The sequence below is a fragment of the Bombus pascuorum genome, chromosome 3 (assembly GCF_905332965.1).
Source record: "Bombus pascuorum chromosome 3, iyBomPasc1.1, whole genome shotgun sequence".
Classification (NCBI taxonomy): Eukaryota; Metazoa; Arthropoda; class Insecta; order Hymenoptera; family Apidae; genus Bombus; species Bombus pascuorum.
The window spans coordinates 13,932,235-13,954,215 of record NC_083490.1 but is presented as its reverse complement, the minus strand read 5'-3'; the positions used below and the strand labels follow the sequence as shown (position 1 = coordinate 13,954,215).

General features: G+C 28.2%; 6 protein-coding genes across 8 annotated transcripts; 1 reads left to right on the top strand and 5 right to left on the bottom strand.

Annotated features, from left to right (window-relative positions):
• Window positions 1-233: 233 nt before the first annotated feature.
• LOC132904911 (uncharacterized) lies at window positions 234-3,984 on the bottom strand. Its single transcript, XM_060955746.1, has 10 exons — window positions 3,748-3,984; window positions 2,800-3,184; window positions 2,454-2,684; window positions 1,896-2,311; window positions 1,555-1,787; window positions 1,261-1,412; window positions 986-1,133; window positions 641-869; window positions 392-582; window positions 234-325 (listed from the first exon to the last, which is right to left on the bottom strand). Exons 1-10 carry the CDS (start codon window positions 3,771-3,773, stop codon window positions 285-287), a joined length of 2,052 nt encoding a protein of 683 aa, XP_060811729.1. The 5' UTR covers window positions 3,774-3,984; the 3' UTR covers window positions 234-284.
• Window positions 3,985-6,202: 2,218 nt separating this feature from the next.
• On the top strand, window positions 6,203-8,803 carry LOC132904920 (leucine-rich repeat-containing protein 28-like). 3 transcript variants are annotated; one of them, XM_060955762.1, is made up of 8 exons: window positions 6,203-6,336; window positions 6,418-6,602; window positions 6,935-7,421; window positions 7,497-7,683; window positions 7,788-7,946; window positions 8,080-8,274; window positions 8,360-8,605; window positions 8,660-8,803. In XM_060955762.1, exons 3-8 carry the CDS (start codon window positions 7,052-7,054, stop codon window positions 8,724-8,726), a joined length of 1,224 nt encoding a protein of 407 aa, XP_060811745.1. In that variant the 5' UTR covers window positions 6,203-6,336; window positions 6,418-6,602; window positions 6,935-7,051; the 3' UTR covers window positions 8,727-8,803. The 3 variants fall into 3 exon arrangements, with proteins under 3 accessions (XP_060811745.1, XP_060811746.1, XP_060811744.1); XM_060955763.1 differs by having other exon boundaries at window positions 6,218-6,602; window positions 6,938-7,421; XM_060955761.1 differs by having other exon boundaries at window positions 6,218-6,602.
• On the bottom strand, window positions 8,011-10,892 carry LOC132904922 (uncharacterized). The gene is made up of 5 exons (XM_060955764.1): window positions 10,806-10,892; window positions 10,395-10,567; window positions 9,883-10,197; window positions 9,579-9,806; window positions 8,011-9,497 (listed from the first exon to the last, which is right to left on the bottom strand). The coding sequence occupies exons 1-5, from the start codon at window positions 10,837-10,839 to the stop codon at window positions 9,048-9,050; spliced, it is 1,200 nt and encodes a 399-aa protein (XP_060811747.1). The 5' UTR covers window positions 10,840-10,892; the 3' UTR covers window positions 8,011-9,047.
• A 39-nt stretch (window positions 10,893-10,931) lies between these two features.
• On the bottom strand, window positions 10,932-13,071 carry LOC132904928 (mpv17-like protein). Its single transcript, XM_060955777.1, has 4 exons — window positions 12,737-13,071; window positions 11,861-12,132; window positions 11,653-11,784; window positions 10,932-11,570 (listed from the first exon to the last, which is right to left on the bottom strand). The coding sequence occupies exons 2-4, from the start codon at window positions 12,116-12,118 to the stop codon at window positions 11,325-11,327; spliced, it is 636 nt and encodes a 211-aa protein (XP_060811760.1). The 5' UTR covers window positions 12,119-12,132; window positions 12,737-13,071; the 3' UTR covers window positions 10,932-11,324.
• Window positions 13,072-13,328: 257 nt separating this feature from the next.
• On the bottom strand, window positions 13,329-16,042 carry LOC132904924 (transcription factor E2F4-like). Its single transcript, XM_060955768.1, has 7 exons — window positions 15,854-16,042; window positions 15,430-15,539; window positions 15,043-15,316; window positions 14,735-14,952; window positions 14,387-14,496; window positions 14,269-14,316; window positions 13,329-14,183 (listed from the first exon to the last, which is right to left on the bottom strand). The coding sequence occupies exons 1-7, from the start codon at window positions 15,959-15,961 to the stop codon at window positions 14,074-14,076; spliced, it is 978 nt and encodes a 325-aa protein (XP_060811751.1). The 5' UTR covers window positions 15,962-16,042; the 3' UTR covers window positions 13,329-14,073.
• A 304-nt stretch (window positions 16,043-16,346) lies between these two features.
• LOC132905084 (transcription initiation factor TFIID subunit 2) lies at window positions 16,347-21,848 on the bottom strand. Its single transcript, XM_060956034.1, has 19 exons — window positions 21,833-21,848; window positions 21,386-21,495; window positions 21,149-21,312; window positions 20,847-21,063; window positions 20,537-20,775; window positions 20,243-20,464; window positions 19,952-20,165; window positions 19,629-19,880; window positions 19,349-19,557; window positions 19,025-19,264; window positions 18,667-18,916; window positions 18,450-18,590; window positions 18,178-18,368; window positions 17,896-18,107; window positions 17,600-17,819; window positions 17,374-17,527; window positions 17,144-17,299; window positions 16,882-17,055; window positions 16,347-16,788 (listed from the first exon to the last, which is right to left on the bottom strand). The coding sequence occupies exons 1-19, from the start codon at window positions 21,846-21,848 to the stop codon at window positions 16,543-16,545; spliced, it is 3,627 nt and encodes a 1,208-aa protein (XP_060812017.1). The 3' UTR covers window positions 16,347-16,542.
• Between the last annotated feature and the right edge of the window lie 133 nt (window positions 21,849-21,981).

Below are 21,981 nucleotides of genomic sequence, written 5' to 3'. Positions count from 1 at the left end.
TCTATTATATTTTATTATATTACGTAGTTCACACAAGATACAGAAGATTATACAGATGCAATAGTAATTTATTATAGTTAAAGTTAAAAAACAATTAAAATTGCATTAAATTTGTAACACAGATTGTATCAGACTTTAGATCTCACTGTAATAAACAAATAATAATGGTAACATATAAAATTTAAAATTTGTGTTTGTATATTAAGTAGAGAAATAAAACCAATAGAGAAAGCTAATTTGTTAAAAGAATGTATTTCTCCAGTTATGTTGATATTGAGTACTGATCATTTTTTCTTTTTATTTCTTAAACTTCTACGTACAATTCCTAAGGAAATATTAATAACATTAGTTATAGCTATCTTAATAATCATAATTATATAGTATTATATACCTGTGTCATATTTGGTGCATTTTTTATTAACAGAAGGGGTTTTATTATTTGATGGATAAAACAAAGCTGGCATTCTTCCAAAACACTTAAGCATTGGAGTTGGTAAGGTTTTGTCTAATGGAATCCAAGGTGGAGTAGGTAAAGTGTGGAATATATTATCATAAATTGTATGAATATCAAGATTATTTTTTCTGCAAAAAGATAGTGGGACAATAAAATTAAATAATACATTATTTTACAATCACTTACCCTGAACTTTCTGCTAATTTAAAAACAGCAGCAAATGCTCCATTTCTTATTGTATGTCTCAAAATATAACGTCCTGAAGATAAATTTGCAAGAGATTGAATAACATTATGTAAAATTATAAAAGTATCTTCAACTTTCGTGTTATAAAGTCTTTTAATTTCATTATTTATAGATATTGCTGTACGATATTCTATTTGTAATATTTCTGATGTTTCACTTGATATTCGAACTAAAATAAATATACATACATTGCATTACTTTTTGGTATATTATTATAACATATTTCTATGCAAATATAATACAACTAATTTATTATACCGATATTGTCGATTACAAATAAATTACCTCGAGCTAGAAATGTATTTGGCCTAAATATCAAAGATACCCATTGTTTGAATGCTTCTTCTAATGTTACAACTTCAGCACCAAGATCAGCCTGATGCTCTAATTTTGGTGTTAACAATAATAATCTTTGTACTTCATTATCTAAAATCTGTAAAAATGAGGTAAATAATTAACTAAACACTATATTACTAATTTTATCTGTTTTTCTCAGACTAACTTTTAGAAACATTTCTATAAATTAAAAGGATATTAAATATTACATAGCAAACACAAACCTCAAACCCATGTGTTTTTGTTCGAACTAACATTTTATATTCTTTAATAACATCTTTCATTAATTCATTCTGTTCTGAAAGTTGTGGTCCAATTGTAAACAAGTTATATGATACACAATTGTCCATCATTTCAGAGGTTCCAGTTTGTATATCTATTAATTCATAAAATTGATTACTTTCAATGTTTTTATTACTTGTTCTTTTTTCAGTTTTTATAGCTTATATAACTAGTAATTTTCATCAAGACATAACTTGAGAGACATATATCTATATAAATATTAAATATATTTTTACCTTTATTACTTGTAGAACTAAAGGTATTACAAAAATTAGAAGCGGTTGTATGCAAAGATTCTTTACAGTTAGTCAGATTCTGTTGAGTTGAAATTTCTTCAAAACTTGTATCCTCCTCTGATGCATTTGAAGATAACTCATTGTTAATTTTTGTTGAAGTATTTTCATATTCTTCTTCTAATTTTAATAGTTTTTCACAATTAACATCATCAAATATATTATCACCTTCATTACTATTATTATGTAGTCAAAAGTGTAAATTGTAATGTTATTCATAATTAATTAAAAAGAGAAATACAATTTAAATAAAAATATGTGGAAAGAATAAGTTTCTATCTTACCTCTCTAAAGCTAAATGTTTGGTGCCAATAAAAAAATATTTCAGAATATATTTATACACCCAAGTATTTTTTTCTGGTATAGTACTTGCAACTGGGGGTGCTGGCTTATCTATGTAGATAACATTTTTATCATTGTGCCTTTTAATGACTATGGGTAAAATCCACGAATTTGAATATGTTGGACCAATATTATTTACTAAACAATTAAGACCACTGGATGAAATTACCAAATCTACATTATTATCTTCAGCCAATTTTTGACAATTTGCATCTTCACTTACAGGTAATTTAAAAAACATCAATGATTCATTGACATTATCTTTTTCAGGAAGAAATCGTTTTTGTAATTGTTCTGAATTTATATGTAGCATACATGGTCCAGTAAAAGTTGGCAACTGTATCTTTTGTAATTCACCCTTCAAAAAGAAAAAAAAAAAAAAGAAAAGAAAAGAAAAAGATTTGTAAGGCAATAAAACATAATATATTGTTTTTATTAGCTACATCTCTAATTATATACATTATTTATAACTACTTATAAATAATATCTGTATTACTCACCATTTGTAAACAATTAGAAAGAAATTTTACTTGAATATTTTTATCTGCTACAAATGGAATGCTTGTTACTTCAGTGTAATACCTAGGTAATTTATAAATACATTGTAACTTAAACTTCCAATGTAAATTTATATAATCTTCACATGTGATTTTAAATGATCTTTCATGCCATTTACTTTTTGCAAATTCCAAAAATTCATGTTGTTCTTGAGATATTATTTCTTGTAAGTCCTACAATAATAGACATAATTATATATTATAGAAAATAACTTAAAATTACACTTATATAACTTCTTTATTAAGAGAGCAATTTCAATAATTTTTTATGACATTGTGCTTTAAGTACCATATAGGCTTTTAATTCCTTTCTCTCTATTTGTGTTAGCTCCGGTTTATTAGATTTTGAAAATTTTAACAAGACTCTTAAACACATTGCTTGTTGTTCCTTGCTTAGTTTAGATTTCTTAAGACTCCTAAACATTGGTTTAACAATACCAGGTACATAACATTTGATCTTTTTTGTGTGATTAAGTTTATATTCTTCTTCCATTTTATTTAAGTCAGGATCAGCATCCTTCATTAGATTGATTTTAACATTCTTGTAGTCTTCTTCAATATCTTTAAATGGATCTTTAAAATTCCCAGTCATAATTCGATACATTACACTTTCTTTCTCAAATCTTTCTTCATTAACAAAAGTATTATCTATTAGGTCTTCCAATGCAGTATTCCTATTAAATTTGATACATAATATTAAAATTCTTATTTATTATAGTTTAGAAATTTACAATTATTTTATATAAATATCAATAATCAATATTTAGATAATAATAAATGTATTTAACATGTACATACATTTTTTTATGGCAAAGTATCTTAAACAACTTAAAAATGTAATTAAGAATAAAAACTTTCATAATAATATAACAGATTATATATTTTTAATAAAGAATAAGAGAAAATATTTCTTAAGAATATTTTCTTCAAATATTTTTTATAAATTATTACATAAACATATGGAAAATAATTTATTTTATTAGTAAGATATAATTCATAATAAGATTTAAAAAAAATACGAAAATTAAGTAAAAAATACAAAATTTCTGTTTTGCATAAATAAAATTTATGGTTGTCCATCTCAAAGTATGAATCATAAATTTCATTAAAATGATAAATATTATCTATTTTCTGCTAAAGTAAAGAAATGGCAATAATCTTGGTGATTTCTGCTAATTAAAATATACTACTGACTCTTAACAAGTTAAGATATTTAAAAATGATTCTTTGTACTTACCAATCAATACTTAAAAATCTATCCATGATTAATAAATTAAAATAAACTATTCATGAACTGCATGTGCTCAAATTATCTTTTTAAATGATATTATTCTTATAGAACTTTTTCGTTTCTGTTGTATCAAAAATTTGTTTAGATTGTATAATTTAGGTTATCATACATGAGTCGCTAGCGTTTAGTTTCTAAATTTGTAAATTTAAAGTTCGCAACACTCTCTAATAAGATAACATAGAATAGACACAAGTAAATTTCAAAACAATAATTGTCTAGTCATATTAACTTTGGACACAACAAAGAATGATAAAAAAGTAAGTCACTGCTTAATTGTTTATACATTTTACTCTACTGCCCTCACTTTTTACGTGATCAACAGAACGCTAATTAGTTAAATTAACCCTCCAAAATGCTAAATTCAATAAAAAATGCACGAACTTATAGAAATTATATTTAGAAACAAATCCTATATATTTTAGCACTCAAGACTGACATTTCAAACAAGATCGAGTTCTTGCGATTAACGTTATGTAAAGGCAATAGAACAAAAACACGTAAACATTTTGTCATACCCTTGATAACAGGTAAGACATAACTATCATAGTCATTGACATGTACAAAATTTATTATGCTTTCCGTTTTATAAATTTACTATCATAAACATCGTATTCTATTTATTCTAATTACATTTGTGGTCGAAGTAAAGAATTCATAATTGCTTTACAATGTTCTCTTTCAGTAAGCTGTTGGTAAATGGTGCAGTTTTAACCCCTTTATCTTGCTATACCCCTTACTAATGTTATTATTTAAAAAATACATAATGTAAGGAAAGGTTTCCACGTATAAAAAGAAACAATCTGTAATGATTTCAAAGAAAAGAGTTTGTAATGGGAAATGTAGGTATTAAAAATGTAGAAATTGATAGTTATGTTTTCAAAAATAAATATGTTTCTTTCTTCTGAATAAATACAAGTAAAAACTTTATAAATTTGTACAGAAGTAGCAGCCAAGATCGCTCGATTGTACATTTCTCCTCTCGCCGTGCATATGTACGTTTTTTCCAAACGTACTGGTGGCAAGACGTGCTGATAGTGCAGCCATTGACCGCGAGAGGCCCTCAGTGTCCATTTTGTAGCAAAATTTTGCCGATAAGCATTGATGATCCTACTGATGTAAATATGAAACCGGAATTTTTATATAGAAAATACACGTTTATTGTATGAAAATGATTAAAAATATTTTATTCGAAGTATTGCCCATCGCTAGCTATACATTTTTCCCACCTGTCTGGCAATTGGTGGATGCCACGCCAAAAAAACTGTCTCTCTTTTGAGGCAAACCAGTCATCGAGCCATTTTCGTACATTTTCGTAAGAAGTGAAGTGCTGGTCAGAAAGTGCGTCTCCCATCGATGCAAATAAATAGTAATCGGACGGAGCCAAGTCTCGTGAGTAAGCCGCGTGCGAAAGTATTTCCCAACTGAACGCTTCAATCGTTTCCTTGACCGGTTTTGCTGTATACGATGGTGCATTATCATGGAGCAAAATTACTTTGTCTTGCCTTTTTTGATATTCTGGTCGTTTTTCACGCAAAGCTTGATTCAAATCGATCATTTGTTGTCGGTAGCGCTCAGTATTAACGGTTTCGCCAGGTTTTAACAGCTCATAATAGATCACACCGTTCTGATCCCACCAAACACAGAGCATTGTCTTCCGTCCATAGCGATTTGGTTTTGTAGTCGATGTCGGTGGTTCGCCTGGAGCTACATCAAAATATATCCACTTTTCATCGCCAGTCACAATTCGGTGGAGAAATGACTTTCTTCTGTATCTGGCGAGCAGCATTTCGCAAGTGGTTTTTCGGTTTTCCTGCTGTCTTTCATTCAGTTCATGTGGAACCCATTTTCCCACCTTCTGGATCTTTCCCATGGCTTTCAAACGTATGGAGACGGCTTCTCGTGTCACGTTTAATTGATCAGCGAGTTGTTGTTGCGTTTGAGCGTCATCCTCATCCAATAATGCTTGCAATTCGCTGTCTTGAAACTTTTTCGGTGGTCTTCCACGTCCTTCGTTCCTCACGTCAAAATTGCCACTTTTGAATTTTTTAAACCACATAAAGCACTGTGATTTACCAAGAGCATGTTCACCGTAAGCTTTAACAAGCATTCGATGCGATTCTGCAGCAGTTTTCTTTAAATGGTAACAGAAAATCAATGCTGTCCGCAAATCGTAGTTTCCAGGCACAAAATTCGACATGTTCAACGCTATTACAAACTATGCTGTTGTATGAAACTTGTATTGTTGTAAGTCGAAAATGTTTGTGAGATGTCAACAAAGACTTTTGACATCAATGACATCAATTTAGTGATAACTACATTATGGCTATCATACACATGGCTAACCTACACTAGGGCCATCTATAGGCAAATTCCGGTTTCATACTGATATTTGACCTGATATTTCTGGTCATACTTTTGGCTATATTTCATCGTGCCATGGTTAAATCAATTAATTTAACCTATATATAAGTGATATATAGTGACAATAAATAATGTTCAATATATATTGATTATCATGGTGTGTACAAGCTATCGGTAAGATTCACGATTGACAATAAATAAACGTAAACACTTCTTCATATGCAAAATAATTATAAAAATATGTTTTACATTTAGTATTTGCCTTCAATATGAACACATATATATATTATTCGCAAAATTTTACACAATATGCTGAGTCCAAATTTTTTAATAATATATTTCATAAAATATAATTAAACAAAATGTATAATCAGATATAATACAAAAACGTATTGTTATTTACCTAGTGTCCACTTTCTTTCACCATTATTAACAAAACAGTAAGTACAAACTTGTAATGTGAAATAGAAGTAAACTTTTTTTGATATATTAATTAATAAATTGTATTTAATCAAATGAATAATGTATTGTAATAAATGACATTCTTATATTTTGACATTTGTATTAGAAATGTCAACTTTAATATTACTAACTATTACAAAATAATTGTAATCTAAAATGTTTTCAAGAAATTATATGTTGTTCATTTTTGTGTTTATTGGAGAAAATGAGTATATTGTAAATGTATATGCAGTTATAAATTCAAAACAGTTATAAAATACAGTATAGAACAATATTGTTATATAGTAGGTTATTAATATAATCTTTCAAGCAGGCCAAAGTTATTTTGAGCATACATGCCTTGAAGGTTGGTTGCCAACCTCAGAAATTCAGAATCTACTTCTTCAATTTTATGTATGAAAACAATTTTGATTAAACTTATTTAAAAATGGACTCAGATTCTACAGAAATGGTGAAAGAAATCAAAAATAAGGTAATATTACATTGGAATTGTCGAGGTCTTGTGGAATTTCCTGAAGCGATAAGGGTCTATGGGGGCCATATTCAAGAAATATATTTGAAATGGAATAAACTTACTACCTTACCTCCATGGATTATAGAACTCTTTAATGTTACTAATTTATATATCTATGGAAACTTAATCAAAGAAGTACCTCCAGAACTTTGTCAAATGACTCAATTAACAGTTCTTGATTTAAGTGCTAATAAATTAGAGCAAATATCTCCTTCTATAGGAAACTTAGTTAGCCTAAAATCTTTGTTATTAAATGATAATTCTATTAACAAATTACCATTTGGTAAGTTGTTTAATGCCATAAGAAATATCAAATGTATAACATCATTTAACTCGAATATGTATATAATTTTTATAGAAATGAATCAAATGCATAACTTAGAAATTTTGTCTATTTCTGGAAATAAATTTGTTGCATTACCAGAATGGATTGGTTCCTTACCTAAATTAAAAGAATTAAGTGCTGATAATAATTGTTTGAAAGAACTTCCAAATAGATTGACTCTATCTCCACAACTATCAATAATTTCAGTATGCTCCAACAGGTTGTTATATTAAATAATTATTACATTAAATCATAGTTTATTATCGATAGATTTTTGTTAACATTTCAAATGCTTTTATTTTATGCAGAATAATTTTTATGTAGGCTAAGATATTTACCATTAAATGGATTTGTATCATCCCCTTGCATTAGATTTGATGCAAATATATATTTGAATTATTTGTCTTATCCACTTCTTCATCAGTTAACATCTCAAATTCAAGATTCATATATTCAAAGTCACAGAAATATCTTGGGCCATAGGTATGTACATTTTATAGAGTATATACAATTTAAAAATAATATAATGAAAAATGTAACCTTAAAGTATGTTAAAATCCTTTAAAACAAATTTATTTGCATTTGTTATTGAATCTATAAATATATACAATCACAGATGTTTTACAACCCATTGTGAGAACAATACATTATATACAAATATAAAATTAAAGATAAAAATAGATGCTTTACATGAAAAAGATACTGATCTCATGATTGATTTACCACGCCAGCTTTTAAAAGTTCATAATATACATGAAAATAAAGTTATCTCTTTATGGGAGTTAGCTTTAAGAAAAGTTTATACTGAAAGGTAATTGCTTATTTTTACCAAACTTAGATTTCTAATATCATTTGGTATTCTAAGAATATATTGTCTGATTGATACTGAATTTTAGATATAAACATACACTTGATATTTCTGTATCGCCTATAAGCATAAATGTTCAATATGAACCAATTGCAATAAAAAATTATCAGAAACTTGATTTTAATGTTTCGTGTAATTTGCTAATGAATGGTCCAACTAGTATTTGTGTGAATTTTCAATGTCAACAACCAATATTTACAGAAGCTTGGATTATCGTTGGTGTTAGCCATTACACAGAGTCTATAACAACAGTTGCATTGTGTTGTTGTAAAAGGTAAGATGAGTATTATATATAGATCCATGTATGATAATGGTTTTAATTTTTCAGATGTGCAGCTGAATTTTCTAAACATTCCAATATGACCATCAGGCATACTTGGCATTGTATAAATTAATGATATTTTATTAAATAATTCTGTAAATAAATTGCGTTAAAAAAATAAAAGTTTAATGTTTTAAATCAGAGTAAAAAGCTTTGTATCAATCTTCCAATATCAAAACATTTACATATTATTTTATCTTACAATGGCTAGTACTTTGCACTCCCACCATACAAAAAAATTAGTTATTTTATTTATTATATAACTTTCTAAAATAATATAATATTTCTTTAAGATATTAATTTTTAATTATTTTACATGTTAAATTTTTACTTTTTGTGCAGTAAAAGATTTGTTTAGACCATTCTAATAATTATTTTTTATAAAATTCTATATTTACGCTATTAGGAAATCTAAAGCTCTATCGCGATCGATATTACATTTTAAAAGTGCAGTAGATGCCTTTTCTTCAGGGAAACCTAAATCTCGTAAGACACATAGATTTTCATAATAAATTTTGGCTTTTTCTTGATTGTATTCTGTAAGAGCAAGAGCTTTTTCAGCATCTTCTCCAGAAATTCCGATTTCTTCTAAAGCTTGCACAGCCAATAAATATTCTACAATTTTTTTATTATCTTGACCACCTAATTCGCGTATAGCACGGGCAGCTCTTGATAAAGGAAATCCCATGTCGCTCAAATGCCGAGCTAATTTTTTATCTTCCTCTGTTAAATCCAATAATAAATTCATAATAGCAACTTGATTTGTTACCATAGGTTCTTCTTGCTTTAATGTTTCATGAGTGCTAGTGTCGGGACTTTCTAAATTTGGCCAAGGTTTCCAATCCTATTACACATATAATGGATAAATAATTTAAAAATTGAAATCATTCAAAAGTATGCTGCATTTTATACAAAATACTATTACCTCCATGAGTGGTCTTTTTAAATCTCTTTGAAGTTCTTGTACAATCGCAGATACACTACGATGTTTGACATTCTCTTGTTCATTAATTTGTTCTTGGTCAATCGTTTCATTTTTGACATTATCATTTTTTTCTTGTGCATGAATTTTCGACTTATCATTAACACTTAAATCATTCAATAAACTTTCTAATTTTGCTGATGGTATCCATTGAGATGTAGGCTGTAATACCTAAAATATGAACAATATATGTGTTACGATTATGATTCACTTCTTGATTATAATAATTAAGAGATATTTTATTAACCTGAGCAAGTTCTTCCATTTCGTTAATTGTTTTTAATTCCATATTATCAAATGGACTGCTTGTATCATTATCAAAATCAGCATAATCAAGACCATTTGCTTTCACATGATCTTGAAGATCATTGGCAGGTGGAGATAAAGGCTGTGGAGTAAGAATTGTTGTTTCAGGTACAGGTGCATTTATAGGCTTTGTAGTATCAGGCAATGGAGGTGGTGGTGGAGGTGAAAATTCAGTTTTTTGTTTCTTCCTTTTCTCATCTAATCGTGCATGCCGAGCTTTGTTATTTACTTGTCTAACATTACGCCATTCTGTCATCTATAAATTAAATTATTGCAAATTATAGTTCATTTATTTCATTGAATAACATAAAAGTTTATATTTGAAATCAAATTTACATTAATAATTATACAAATATATTAAGAAAGATCATAGGATTAATCTATATGCATTGTAAAATGCAAATTATTTTCAAATAAACGTATATCACGAGTTTATGTAAAGTAATACTCAACCTTTTCAAGTACTGATCGTTCCAAATTAAAATCATAAGTTAATTTGGATACATCTGGTAGTTTATTATTATATGCAGCTGGTAAACATATTTTTCTTGGAGGTTTATAGGCCTCTGCAATTTTAACATGTACTCCATCCATGTATGATGCAATTAAATCACATTGTGCTGATACTGAAGAACGGGCCATATCTCAGCATTAGAAGTTCGGTATTTTTAAAAAATAGTCAAAATTTTAGTCACTACTATTAATCTTGTATCATAACCTCATATCGTATTATTGTAGTTATATTTGTGTAGTCAAACTACTTTTCACTATTAATAATGCATATTTTTAGGAAGATACACAAAAAATCACATGTTTCTTATTATATTATATGTTAATTATACTAAGTTGCATTTGACAACTTACGATGATTTGAATTTCTGATCTTCAATGAAGCCATATTGAATTCGCTATACACTTAAAATCGATAGAAAAACGAGAGAGAGAATCGATAAAACATTAGTGTTTTAGATTTTTAAGTAAAATACATAATTTAAAACTAAAATATGAAAATTTATTTTGACGATGGTTGTTTAACAATTATTTATTTTTTATTATTTATTAACAATAAGTAAGTTATTATCAACAGTGTCACAATAAATATCACTCGAAAATTTAACAATAAAATTGTGTCTTTCGTACCTTCATGATTTTGAATTGTTATCAATTTTTAACTATACCTATTATAATACAAACATATTATCTACATATACATATATGCATAATTAAATCTTTTAATTCATTTTGTACTGCAGACAACAGGTGTTGTAATTGACCTTGTTGTGCAGTATAATTTGTTATACATATATATTTTCATGTACATATTGTATACATATATATGTATGTAAGTTAATCAATTGAACTAAATAATTGTCATATAAATCTTTATCGTATAACGGATAACCTTTTACTTTTATCTTCTTTTTGATCAACATTGATACTTTTTTGACTTTTGTGTTTTAAATTATTGTCACTTTTTAAATCCTGTAATTTCTTTGCTTCCAAAGCTTTCATATATGCAAGGAAAGATGTCCAGATTAAACTACAAAAACTTACATAAATTACACGATTATGTTCTGGGACAAAAAAAAAATTGATTGTTTGTAAAATGGGCCACACACAAACACCGACCTGAAAAATAATAGTTACTTGTAATTTTTTGCTTATTTATAGTGTGTGTATTTTATATTAATTACATATGTATATATTTTACTTTATAAGTAGGCCAGAATTTATGTTTGACTTCTTCAATACATTCAGCTATTGGTTTCATTTCAAGTAAGTTCATACCAAAAAAGAAGCAACACATTGCAGTAGGACTATATGTGACTTGTTCTATTAAAGCCTAAAAAAATAGATATATATTAACCTTTAACGTTACATCTCGTGAATACTAATTGTTTCAATTAATTTTAATATACCTTGGTAATTGCAGACTTCAGGTCTGACTTTGGCCAAAAGTATGAAGAGCACCGCATCCAACAATATAGTGTTGGAGCTACAAAAAACCCACCGTATAAACTAAATCTTAATGCTTGCATATAATTTAATTCGTCGTGTCCTGTTAATTTTTGTTGTATTAGACTTCCAGTTGGCCATATGACAGCATAAGAAACCATTCCTCTTACAATCGGGTATTTTTTCGATACCTCGCGGATTTTTATAAAAATAAGTCGCATTTTTGCAGTGGTTACTGAAATACAAAACATTTTGATTATTAATAAAATATAATATTATAATATTATTAAACAGTCTTCATTATAAACAACTGTAAAATCGAAGAAACAACGCATAGGCAAACTAAATGAAGTTTGAAACCTGAACAATTAAATAAAAAACTGAAGCTACTACTGTCTAGAATATGTATTTGTGTTAGCATATGTACTATATCATTGTGTAATTTATATTCGTATTAGTTCGTTCCAAAGGATTTGATAAATTTCATAATTTCTTTGTTCACGGCACGTGATAAACTAATTCAGAATGAATGATGCTACGCGCCAAACAAAAGAGTGCGTGCAATGTTTCAGAGATAGAGTTGTATTTTCTATATATGTATATATTATACGTATATACCTATTTTCATGTACATCCAGAAAAAATGTTTTTGGGAAGTTATGTCAATGCAAGTTATTGTATCGAACTGTCATTTAAACTGCACTGTTTACTATTTTTAAATATTTTGATAAGATATCAAATGTGATAATGTCAATACCATATAGCATCATAAAACTTACAAATGACAAAATTATGATATGTAAATTATCTGCTTATTCATATTTATTTTTTATGCATACCTTTTTTTGATAAGAAGTTAAAAAGTTGATAATATTACCGCGGTTTGTTTGAATGTGACGCGAGAAAGCTCGCTGCACCGCGAATTTGTATGAAACAACAATTCTATAAGGTCGATACATCTGGAAATGATTCACTACTAGGGAAACACGCGCATACTGGCAATCGCCGGGACGAGACTTATATTCGACACGCGCAAAAGTACCAGCGATGACGAAACAGTTCGATCCATTCTTATCTGTCCTTGGTAATTTCGCGTCTTTCGAATACAGTTTTTCAATAGTTTCATATATCGTACGAGTGACTACACATCACAGTTTGATTACGTATGAATAGATAATGTCGATAACAATGCGTAATGAGAGCAAAACAATATTGGAATGCCTGACGTCAGAGAAATTTGAAGTAAGAAGTAGATGTAGGTCTAATTATTTAGATTTAATCTATTCGCTCAAAATGGATGCAAAAAAGTTTCAAATACAACATTTATAGATAAATTATTTTTCTATAATTATATAGCATATATATAACAGTATTGAAAAACATGACTTCATTATAAAGTAAATTATGGGTTCTTGGTCTCCTTAGTTAAACTTTGTTTCCGTTTAAATTTATTTTTCTTAAATAACTATAATATTCACAAACTTAATTAGTGTCATTGAATGCAGTAACAAACATACAATATACAACATGGAAAGTATATTATAAAGAGAGTACAGATACACATGTACTCATTTACAATAAATCATGATGATCTTATATATGGTCTAAGAGAACAAATTCATACAATTATACAGCGAATGTACATTTTATATTACCTCAAATAATTGTTATCTAAACAAATACGTAAAAAAAATCATACGTAATTCAATAAAACATGTACAAAGCTTATAAAAACAATGCTAATTTGGACATAATATATCGTTCATAAAAATATTTATCTTTTTGATACTTTCCTTGTATGTAATAACTATAAATAAAAACACATTTTTTCATTTTGAATGCATACAAGGATAAAGTTTGTAAATAAACTTATAGAAATAAATCATGCGTCATAGATTATAAAGAATCTGTTAATATTTGGAGCTTCTGTTACTTAATTAAACACAGTTGCAACAAAATTGATTGTTATAAACATTTTTCTTTATAACTTGTATTATTTTTTTATTTCTACTAATAAAAAAATACTGCATGTATTCAATGATCGTTATCCATATCCATTCTTTAAAATTATATACACAGAACAGCCTTCAGAAATTGTCAACAAATTTTTCTGCAATTTTGCACATTATTGGCACAGTCTGAATCATTCAATCATTTAAACTATATAACTTGTTACTCATTTTGCTGTAATATCAAACAAGTCACAAATTCCTTCATTTTCACTAAGATTAAAATGGTAATCTTTTTCACTGGGTGGAGGACTTAATCTTACTAATGGTCCATAAACTGAAAATAAAGTTTAGAAAATTATGTGAATATTATGACTTATTCAATTGTCCAATCCAGATATTGTTATTAACTTTTTACTTACTGTCAGAATAAATTTGATCAAATAACTCTAAGTCCTTTTGAGCAATATCTAAAATTATATCAATCAATTCAATAATATTATCTACTATATTTATGTTTTAGGAGTGAATATTATTTACCTGAAGTGCTAACATCCCGAAGTACTATCTTTGCTTCTATTAATTCTGCATCATCCTCTTCATCTTCATCAGATATAACAGGGTCAGGTTTACTGATTCCTTTTGGGGGCCTAAGATTTAAAGTGAAATTTGTAATTAAATTATAATTGATAATTGATTTTTTAAAGGATTGATACTGAAGCATATTGCAAATGTAAGATCTATACCAATAGAATAGATTTTTCCTTAATATCTATTCACCCCTATAAAGATCATTTTACTCTATGCTCTCTGCAGATCAAAAATAATATCTTACTATTTTTGATGCGAATAGAGCAAACTTTTTTACATTTACAAAACTACTTTTACCTTCCAACTCTTCTCTTTGGTTTAACATTAACTTCCTCCTTTTTCTCCTCTTCCTCTTTCCCTCTTTTTGTACCTTTTGCTTCTTCTTGTAGTCTCATTTCTAATATTTTATTATCATATGTTTTAGCTAGTTCTGGTTGAATCATGTACACCTTAATTTCTCCAGAACTACTTTTTAGAAACATTTCATAATTTAGTTTCTCATCATCTTCAGATGTCTAGCAATAATGATACACAATCAAATGTACTTATATTAATACACTTAAGATTATCCACAAGTATATATTTCTTTAAAAGTAAATTAATACCTGTGTTATATATTTTGGTACGCTTAATTCTGTATCAGGTGGAGCTTGAATTCCTAATACAAAATCATCAGGAAAATTTTCTTTAACATCCTCATAAGTAATATATGCATATTTCCTATTAATTAAATCATTCTCTATATTTTTAATACTTTGTTGAATCCATTGAGTATGCATATCTAATAACTGTTCATGATCTTCTAGTTTTTTTATTTCATCTTTTAAGTCGGTTAATTTCTCACCAACTTCTTGAGTATTACAACCTGGACCTGCTCCTCTGATAATATATTTAGAGCATTATATTAGACATGAGACATACAAAAATGTAGTTGTGACATGTTAAAGGATATATAAAGTATTTTATAAAGGATGTACATAAGTGAAACATACTTCCATTGGATGCTATTTTTGCTTTTCTTTTCAATGAGTCCAATACCTTCAAGAACGTTAGTAATGTCATAAATTCGTCGTTTTTGTCGAACTTCTAAGATATCAGCTGCCTAGAACATTATAAAATTGCTATCATACGTTATCAAATACAATCGAAAATTGTGTTCTATCTTTTAGGTTATGTAGGATAGCACGTTGAGATATTAAAACTTGCAACATGTTTACTGTGTAATGTTAAATAGAATTAATTTGCGACATAGAAATTATCTACGATAAAAACATATCGCGAATGAATATGAAATATTGACTTCAGTGAAACTTATTTCAAAATTCCCGCAAGCTAGAAATGGCGTGTACGCCCGCGACAACTTAACCTAGCAAGTAGGTTAACTTTTTATACTTAAGCGTTTATGAAAGCACTTACTACTTTTAAATCAAGAACACCATCCTTTGCTTTCTGTAATAAAGTAACAAAACGAGTCGTTAATAGACCAAGGGACTTTTCAAATCTACTTTGTTGATTATCTGCCATTCTCGAGGTCGTTGTCAAAATTTTCAAAACTCACTATTCCCTTCGAAATTGCCGCAACACCACAGACGCCATCCTAGTTAATGCGCAAGAAGTATTTAAATATAAGCGCGTCTCTAGTGTCGACATACCGTTAAAAATGTTGCTTTATTATCTACACTACTACTTTATCAAATGATATTTTCACTTAAAATATTCTTTAATTTTAAGCAATATGACATAGCAATTTTTATTTAGACATATAATTTTAAATAAGTTTACAAAGTTTTATTTGAATCAGTTCTATTTAGTTTCAGTGTCTATGCTCTTTAATTTGTTATCATTATTCTTTTATATTACAAGGATGGTTGTTAGTCCAGTCATAATAAAATATATATAAAGAAAACAGTTTTAATTTTTAGTTATTTTATTTAACAAAATAAATGAAAATAGTTTTTGTATAATATATTTAAAAATGCGTATTTACAATTTCTTATACTTGTCGTCCTGATTTATAATGCATTAGAATGTATCTAAATTATGTTAAAATTATATAAGATGTAAACAATGTTATCGCTTTAAAAGCTTATGGTACGTTTATTTTATTATGGAAAAATAAATTCGTTAGTAACAGTCGTCGCATCTGGACTGAGACTAGAACTTGCTGAGCTTAAAGTTTCTTCTTTGATCTTTAAATTTGAAGAATCTTTAGTCTTATCTTTTTCTTTTTCCTTTTCCTTCTCTTTAACTTTGTCCTTGTCCTTTTTCTCTTTATCTTTGCCGTGTTTATGATCATGTTTATGTTTATGTTTGTGCTTATGCTTCTTTTTGTCCTTTTTCTTCTTTTTGTTCTGCGAAATAAATAATATAAATAAATACAAAAGCATATAAAATACATATACAAAATAAGAATATTAATAAAGAGAATTTTTAACATGATTTACTTTGTTAATAGAATCACTTTTTTGTTTATGCTCTTCTCCCTCTTTTTTAAACATTCCTGGTTCGAAACCTACTGGTCCTGGTGTTCCCATAATACCAGGTAATGATGCAGAATTATCACTATAATACTCTGATTTTACTTTTCCATCGCCACTTATAGAAGGTGTACGATCATCCTTTTTAATAGACAAATACAAGCAATAAATATAATTTTATAACTGCATTTCTAAAACATTGCTTAATTTTATTTTTTTTATTGGTTACCTGTTTCTGTCTCTTTACCTCTGGAATATAATCTACTAAATTAGAAGAACCTGAAATATCTCTATTTGGGGAAAGTTTTCTTTTGCCTGCTCCACTTGTATTTTCAATTTCTACTATCGATGATTCGTGTTTTATATGCGATACATTTGGTTTTATCTAAACGTCAAAAGTCAAAATTAATGACGTATTTTGTAATAATCTAAAACAGGATCTTTTTAAGCATAACTTACATCTTGCTCTGGACTTGGAGGTCCTGCTTTTTTTGGTTTAATAATAGCAGCAAGCTCAGGAATAGGAAGACAAAGTGGTCGCTTTGATCCATATAATGTGTAATATAAATCAACTAGATCACATCGGATTTTAGGATCATGAGACAGCATGCCACTTTAAGAATAATTTTACATTAAACGTCTTAAGGAAAAAATTGAAATAAATAGCAATTAAAGTTCAATATACTTAATCAAATTCCATATACGGTCGACCAATTCAGAACGGTCTAAACGATGTTTATGTGCCCTTTCAAACGGTGGGTTTTCAACCATAAGCCTCACTAATCTATGTTGTACTCCAGGATGAGGATCCATTTCTATCATATCTAACAAAAATTCTAAATCTTCCCACTTACCATCTACTCTGGTAAAGTCTACTAATGCCTCTAAAGCTGCAATCCTAACATCTAAAGCAATTATGATAAGCTATGAATTTCGGCGTTATTAATATGTTTGATATAAAATATAAAACACTTTAAATACCTATGAATTGTCCATATGTAGCATATGCTCTAAAAAGGTGAGGATTACTTGGAAGATGGCCAAATTTTTGTAAAATTCTTATGACTTTAAGACAAGCAACACTGACTGTGTATTTATAACAAGGTAATAATTTTTCCAAATTTAAATTTCTGGTGACTTCCTCTAATATAGCTCTGGTATCAACTGATAGAGATTCAGCGGTAATAGCTGTCCTAAAGAAAGATTAATATATACATAATCACAAAAGTATAATAGATGTCATTTTTTAAATGTTTATTATACCCTTGCTGCACACTAATTACAGGTGTAACAGTAGCTCCAAGTGCTTCAATTAATGCAGCTCGATAATAATTATCCGAATATCTATTTTTACTATTGTCATTGTATTTAAATAAATCCATCAAAAAAGCCAAAACTTCTGGCGGGCATATGCCGTGAGCATTACGTAAACCAGCCATCGCTACAGGTATAGTCTAAAATCATAAAACAAACTATAGATTACAGATTACAATATAAAATAATAGCCCGTTTATCATAGAAAACATTAGTTAAACCTTTTGTAAAAAATAATGTTGGAAATTTGAGAAATTGTTCTGTTTAATTATCCGTCTGCACGAAGCCGAACCAAATAATTTGCGAAATATGGCTAACATTGCTGGTGGGCCAGCCCATGTTGCAACCATTGCATTAGCTACCTATATAATTATTAATATAAGAGAATTGTGTGTAAAGAAGTAATTTTAAATTATGAATATTTAAAATATAGATAACCTTAGTTAAACAATGCGCGGCTCGTAATCTAACTTTATAATAACAATGTTCATTTTCTATAGTATCAGTTAATGCTAATCGTGTAGCAGGTGTTGCATGATTTTGTAAAGCTTCAATAGCTTCTAATTGCGCAGTAACGTCTCTTTCATGTCTTAATTGATATTGCCACTGATAATCTGGTTGCTCAATTTGAACAGCACGCAGAAGTGTCATTTCGGGATCTAATCTTATCCATAATACAGGTGAATCACTGCAAAAGAAGTAAAAACTTATAAAGATTTGTTTTTTTATATGTAATTATTACTATAATTTTTAGTTTAATATTAGAATATGCATCACGTATTGAAATGGTACTTACTCCATAGCAGAAAGGTCCATATCTACTTCTTCTCCAGTACATAGTGGGATCTTCTTCTTTTTATTTCTACGGCTTTTACTGTGACATGTTATATCTGCTTTTGCCACAGTACCCTCAATTTGTAGAGTATGTTTAAAAGTACCATCTAATTCTTGAATATTAACTAGGAGTGGACCAACATATTTTCTAATCCCTCTTTGGTTTGTAGTATCTTGTCGAATTTCTAATTCTACAGTATTCCTATATAATACGTTTTAGCTTGATAAATAACTAAATTTTATACAAACAAACTAAATTTAAAATAAAATTTGCTAATATAAGTACCTTTTCCTGTTAAATACAAAACTTAAACTAAATTTTGCATGACCACCAGTTCTAACCCACTGGTCTATAAAAACTGCCATATCTTTACCAGTTACAGTAAAAATTGCTTTCGTAAATACATTTGTACTAATTAACATATGAGACCAAAGTCCAGAATCAATTTTTTGTTGTGCAGCATTAGCAGCAAGAGATAATTGTTTGTTGAAAACCTGAAGAATAATAAAATAAGTTTTAACCTATTTGAAATTAAGAATGATGTAGTATTTGCCAGAGTATATACTTGTAGAAGTAATTCTTGACCAATCCGATGTTCTAGCATTCTAATAACTAAATGTGCTTTTTTACGAAGTACTTCAATATACTTTGGAGACATTGTGTGTAAATTTCTTATTGGAAAATAAAATCCAGGGTCTGGAGCTCTAGGTGTAGGTGCTGGTGTATTAGCTGCAATAGGTAATGGAGCTGGTGGTTGCGAAGGATCTAATATTATACCCCCGAATTGCTCTTCATATTTTACCACTTCTTGCAGTTCCTAAAAATATCAGTGGCATCAAATTTTTAGAAAACTATTTTAATACATGGCAGCAAGAAATATTTATTTACAGATTGTATCCACTCTCTGTATTCGTTATTTCCAAAACATTTCTTTGCATATAAACCAGTTAGATAAGTTGAAACACCTTTAGGTAACCATGTATCAGACCAGTTTTGCATAGATATAAAACAACCAAAAAATTGTTCTGCAACAGCTTGGGCCATAGCTTTCTTTGTAATATAAACTTGATCAATGATGGCAGTTGAATGTAATAAATTTGTACTATAAGTAAACAAGCATTTAATGTACAGTTATTATGGAAATATTTAATGTTAAAATTATTTAGTTTAATCTCTTACTTTAAGATACTCATAGTAGCATATGCATTTATATCTTCGTCTAACTCATCTACAAAAACCTGTTTATAGCAAGAATAAGGATATCTGTTTGATAATGTTTCTTCATAAAATTCAAATGCTTCATGCATATATTTTGCAGAAACTTTTAATGATGGTAGTAATTGTGGCAAACAAAAATGTGTTACTTCATGCATATATGGGTCCACAAATATTTCAAATGGTCTGAAAAAGAAATATATTAAAAATATAAAATTTGTTTACTATACATAAAATTAAAATATATATATAACTTACCCAACTGCTAGTGCAATGTTCGGTGCACATGCTGGTGTATTAAGAACATAATGAAAAGTTTTTCTACGCATATCTGGAGTATATACTACTTCTAAAAGATCACCACAAGATACAGCCGTCATAGAATCATCTACAGTAAATTCTAATTTCCATGTACATGGTTCTGCAAAACTATCGACGCATGGAAACCACAATCTTGAAGAATTTTCATAACTATATGTATACATATGTGCACCTCTCTACAAAAAATTCAATTGTAAATTTTACATAAAATTAAAATTAATTTTTACATATAACAAATTTATTATACCTCTGCTAATGTTCCTTCACAATTTGGTACAACAAAATGGACTCCTCCCTGAGGCTGTTCTAGAGAAAACTCAATGCTAATTCTTAATGTTCTACCCTCTGCAACTACATGCGCAGCATCTGGTGGAATTTGTACAACCAATTCTCCTGCATTATTATCTGGATCAACTCTTTGTGCTGCAGCTAAATGCATATTAGAAAAGAACTCCAACGATCGTCTAAAGAAATATCAAAGAATTTATTATATTGTTTTAACCAAGTTTCTGTTGTATAAACATTTTTTAATCAGTTTCAAATACTTACTGCTTGCCATCTCCTTGACAGATATCTAAAAATGGATCAAAATATTGAAACGGTGCTTCATATGTATCATTTAAACACACTCTATAGATCCTACATTGTTTTGCATTTAGTTTTACAAGTCTCAATGTATCCCTAAGTGGAACTATTGTTAGTTCTACAAATCCCTGCACACGAAATAGATTTTTTAAATAAGTTAAAATTAAGATAATTTCAATTAACTGCAATTATTATGCTTACGATAATGCTTTTCCTTTGGAAGCTTATACCTGTAAGGCTCAATATTTGATGAGCTGTGGAATGAAAAGAAAATGTTAAACAATAGTTAATATAATTAATAAAAAAGACAAAAAATTAAATAAATTTGTTTATTATTGTAAGGAGGTTACAACTTAATGTTATGAAATTGTAAAAATTGTAGCTATAAGTTTTGTAAACGTAACCTTAATATAATAGTATAAGAATAGACTTAAATATCACGTTAATGAAATTTTTCATAGCTATTCTATAATTATTTATTGAAAAAAATTAGCAAAAGTACGTGAAACTTTGCTTATCAGAACTTTAACTATAATTAATATTTTTGTTTACATTACAAACTCTTGGAGATACTTATAATTTATATGGTCGGCTATTATCGGCCGTTCTTTCTTTCTTCATATTTTAACATTTATATGTTTCTACTACTTCGTTTTAGTAACATATATTTATTTATATATTTTCTCGAATTTAACTCCGTACATAAATATTTCTGACATTTTCACGTATTAAAATCAGTAAAGATGAAATTAAACCCTCTTTTCATGTGAATACTATACGAATATATAAATGTGTAT

Bases quoted from the DNA above. Each gene is read 5' to 3' on its own strand.
- LOC132904911 (XM_060955746.1), bottom strand. From the start codon at position 3,773: ATGGATAGATTTTTAAGTATTGATTG. The intron at 3,185-3,747 runs GTAAGTACAAAG...CAAATTTAATAG, and splicing joins AGATTTTTAAGTATTGATTG to GAATACTGCATTGGAAGACC. The intron at 1,788-1,895 runs GTAAGATAGAAA...ACATAATAATAG, and splicing joins AAACATTTAGCTTTAGAGAG to TAATGAAGGTGATAATATAT.
- LOC132904920 (XM_060955762.1), top strand. From the start codon at position 7,052: ATGGACTCAGATTCTACAGAAATGGTGAAAGAAATCAAAAATAAGGTA. The intron at 7,422-7,496 runs GTAAGTTGTTTA...TAATTTTTATAG, and splicing joins TATTAACAAATTACCATTTG to AAATGAATCAAATGCATAAC. The intron at 8,275-8,359 runs GTAATTGCTTAT...ACTGAATTTTAG, and splicing joins AGAAAAGTTTATACTGAAAG to ATATAAACATACACTTGATA.
- LOC132904924 (XM_060955768.1), bottom strand. From the start codon at position 15,961: ATGGCAGATAATCAACAAAGTAGATTTGAAAAGTCCCTTGGTCTATTA. The intron at 14,953-15,042 runs GTATTAATTTAC...CATTATTGCTAG, and splicing joins TACCAAAATATATAACACAG to ACATCTGAAGATGATGAGAA. The intron at 14,184-14,268 runs GTAAGTAAAAAG...CTTTATTTTCAG, and splicing joins TGATCAAATTTATTCTGACA to TTTATGGACCATTAGTAAGA.
- LOC132904922 (XM_060955764.1), bottom strand. From the start codon at position 10,839: ATGGCTTCATTGAAGATCAGAAATTCAAATCATC. The intron at 10,568-10,805 runs GTAAGTTGTCAA...CCCGTTCTTCAG, and splicing joins GATCAGAAATTCAAATCATC to TATCAGCACAATGTGATTTA. The intron at 10,198-10,394 runs GTTGAGTATTAC...TTTAATTTATAG, and splicing joins AACGATCAGTACTTGAAAAG to ATGACAGAATGGCGTAATGT.
- LOC132904928 (XM_060955777.1), bottom strand. From the start codon at position 12,118: ATGCGACTTATTTTTATAAAAATCCGCGAGGTATCGAAAAAATACCCG. The intron at 11,785-11,860 runs GTATATTAAAAT...CTATTTTTTTAG, and splicing joins TGAAGTCTGCAATTACCAAG to GCTTTAATAGAACAAGTCAC. The intron at 11,571-11,652 runs GTAAAATATATA...ATTATTTTTCAG, and splicing joins AATTCTGGCCTACTTATAAA to GTCGGTGTTTGTGTGTGGCC.
- LOC132905084 (XM_060956034.1), bottom strand. The intron at 17,820-17,895 runs GTATTTAAAGTG...TAATTGCTTTAG, and splicing joins TACATATGGACAATTCATAG to ATGTTAGGATTGCAGCTTTA. The intron at 17,056-17,143 runs GTAACCAATAAA...TCTATTAAAAAG, and splicing joins AGGTAAAGAGACAGAAACAG to GATGATCGTACACCTTCTAT.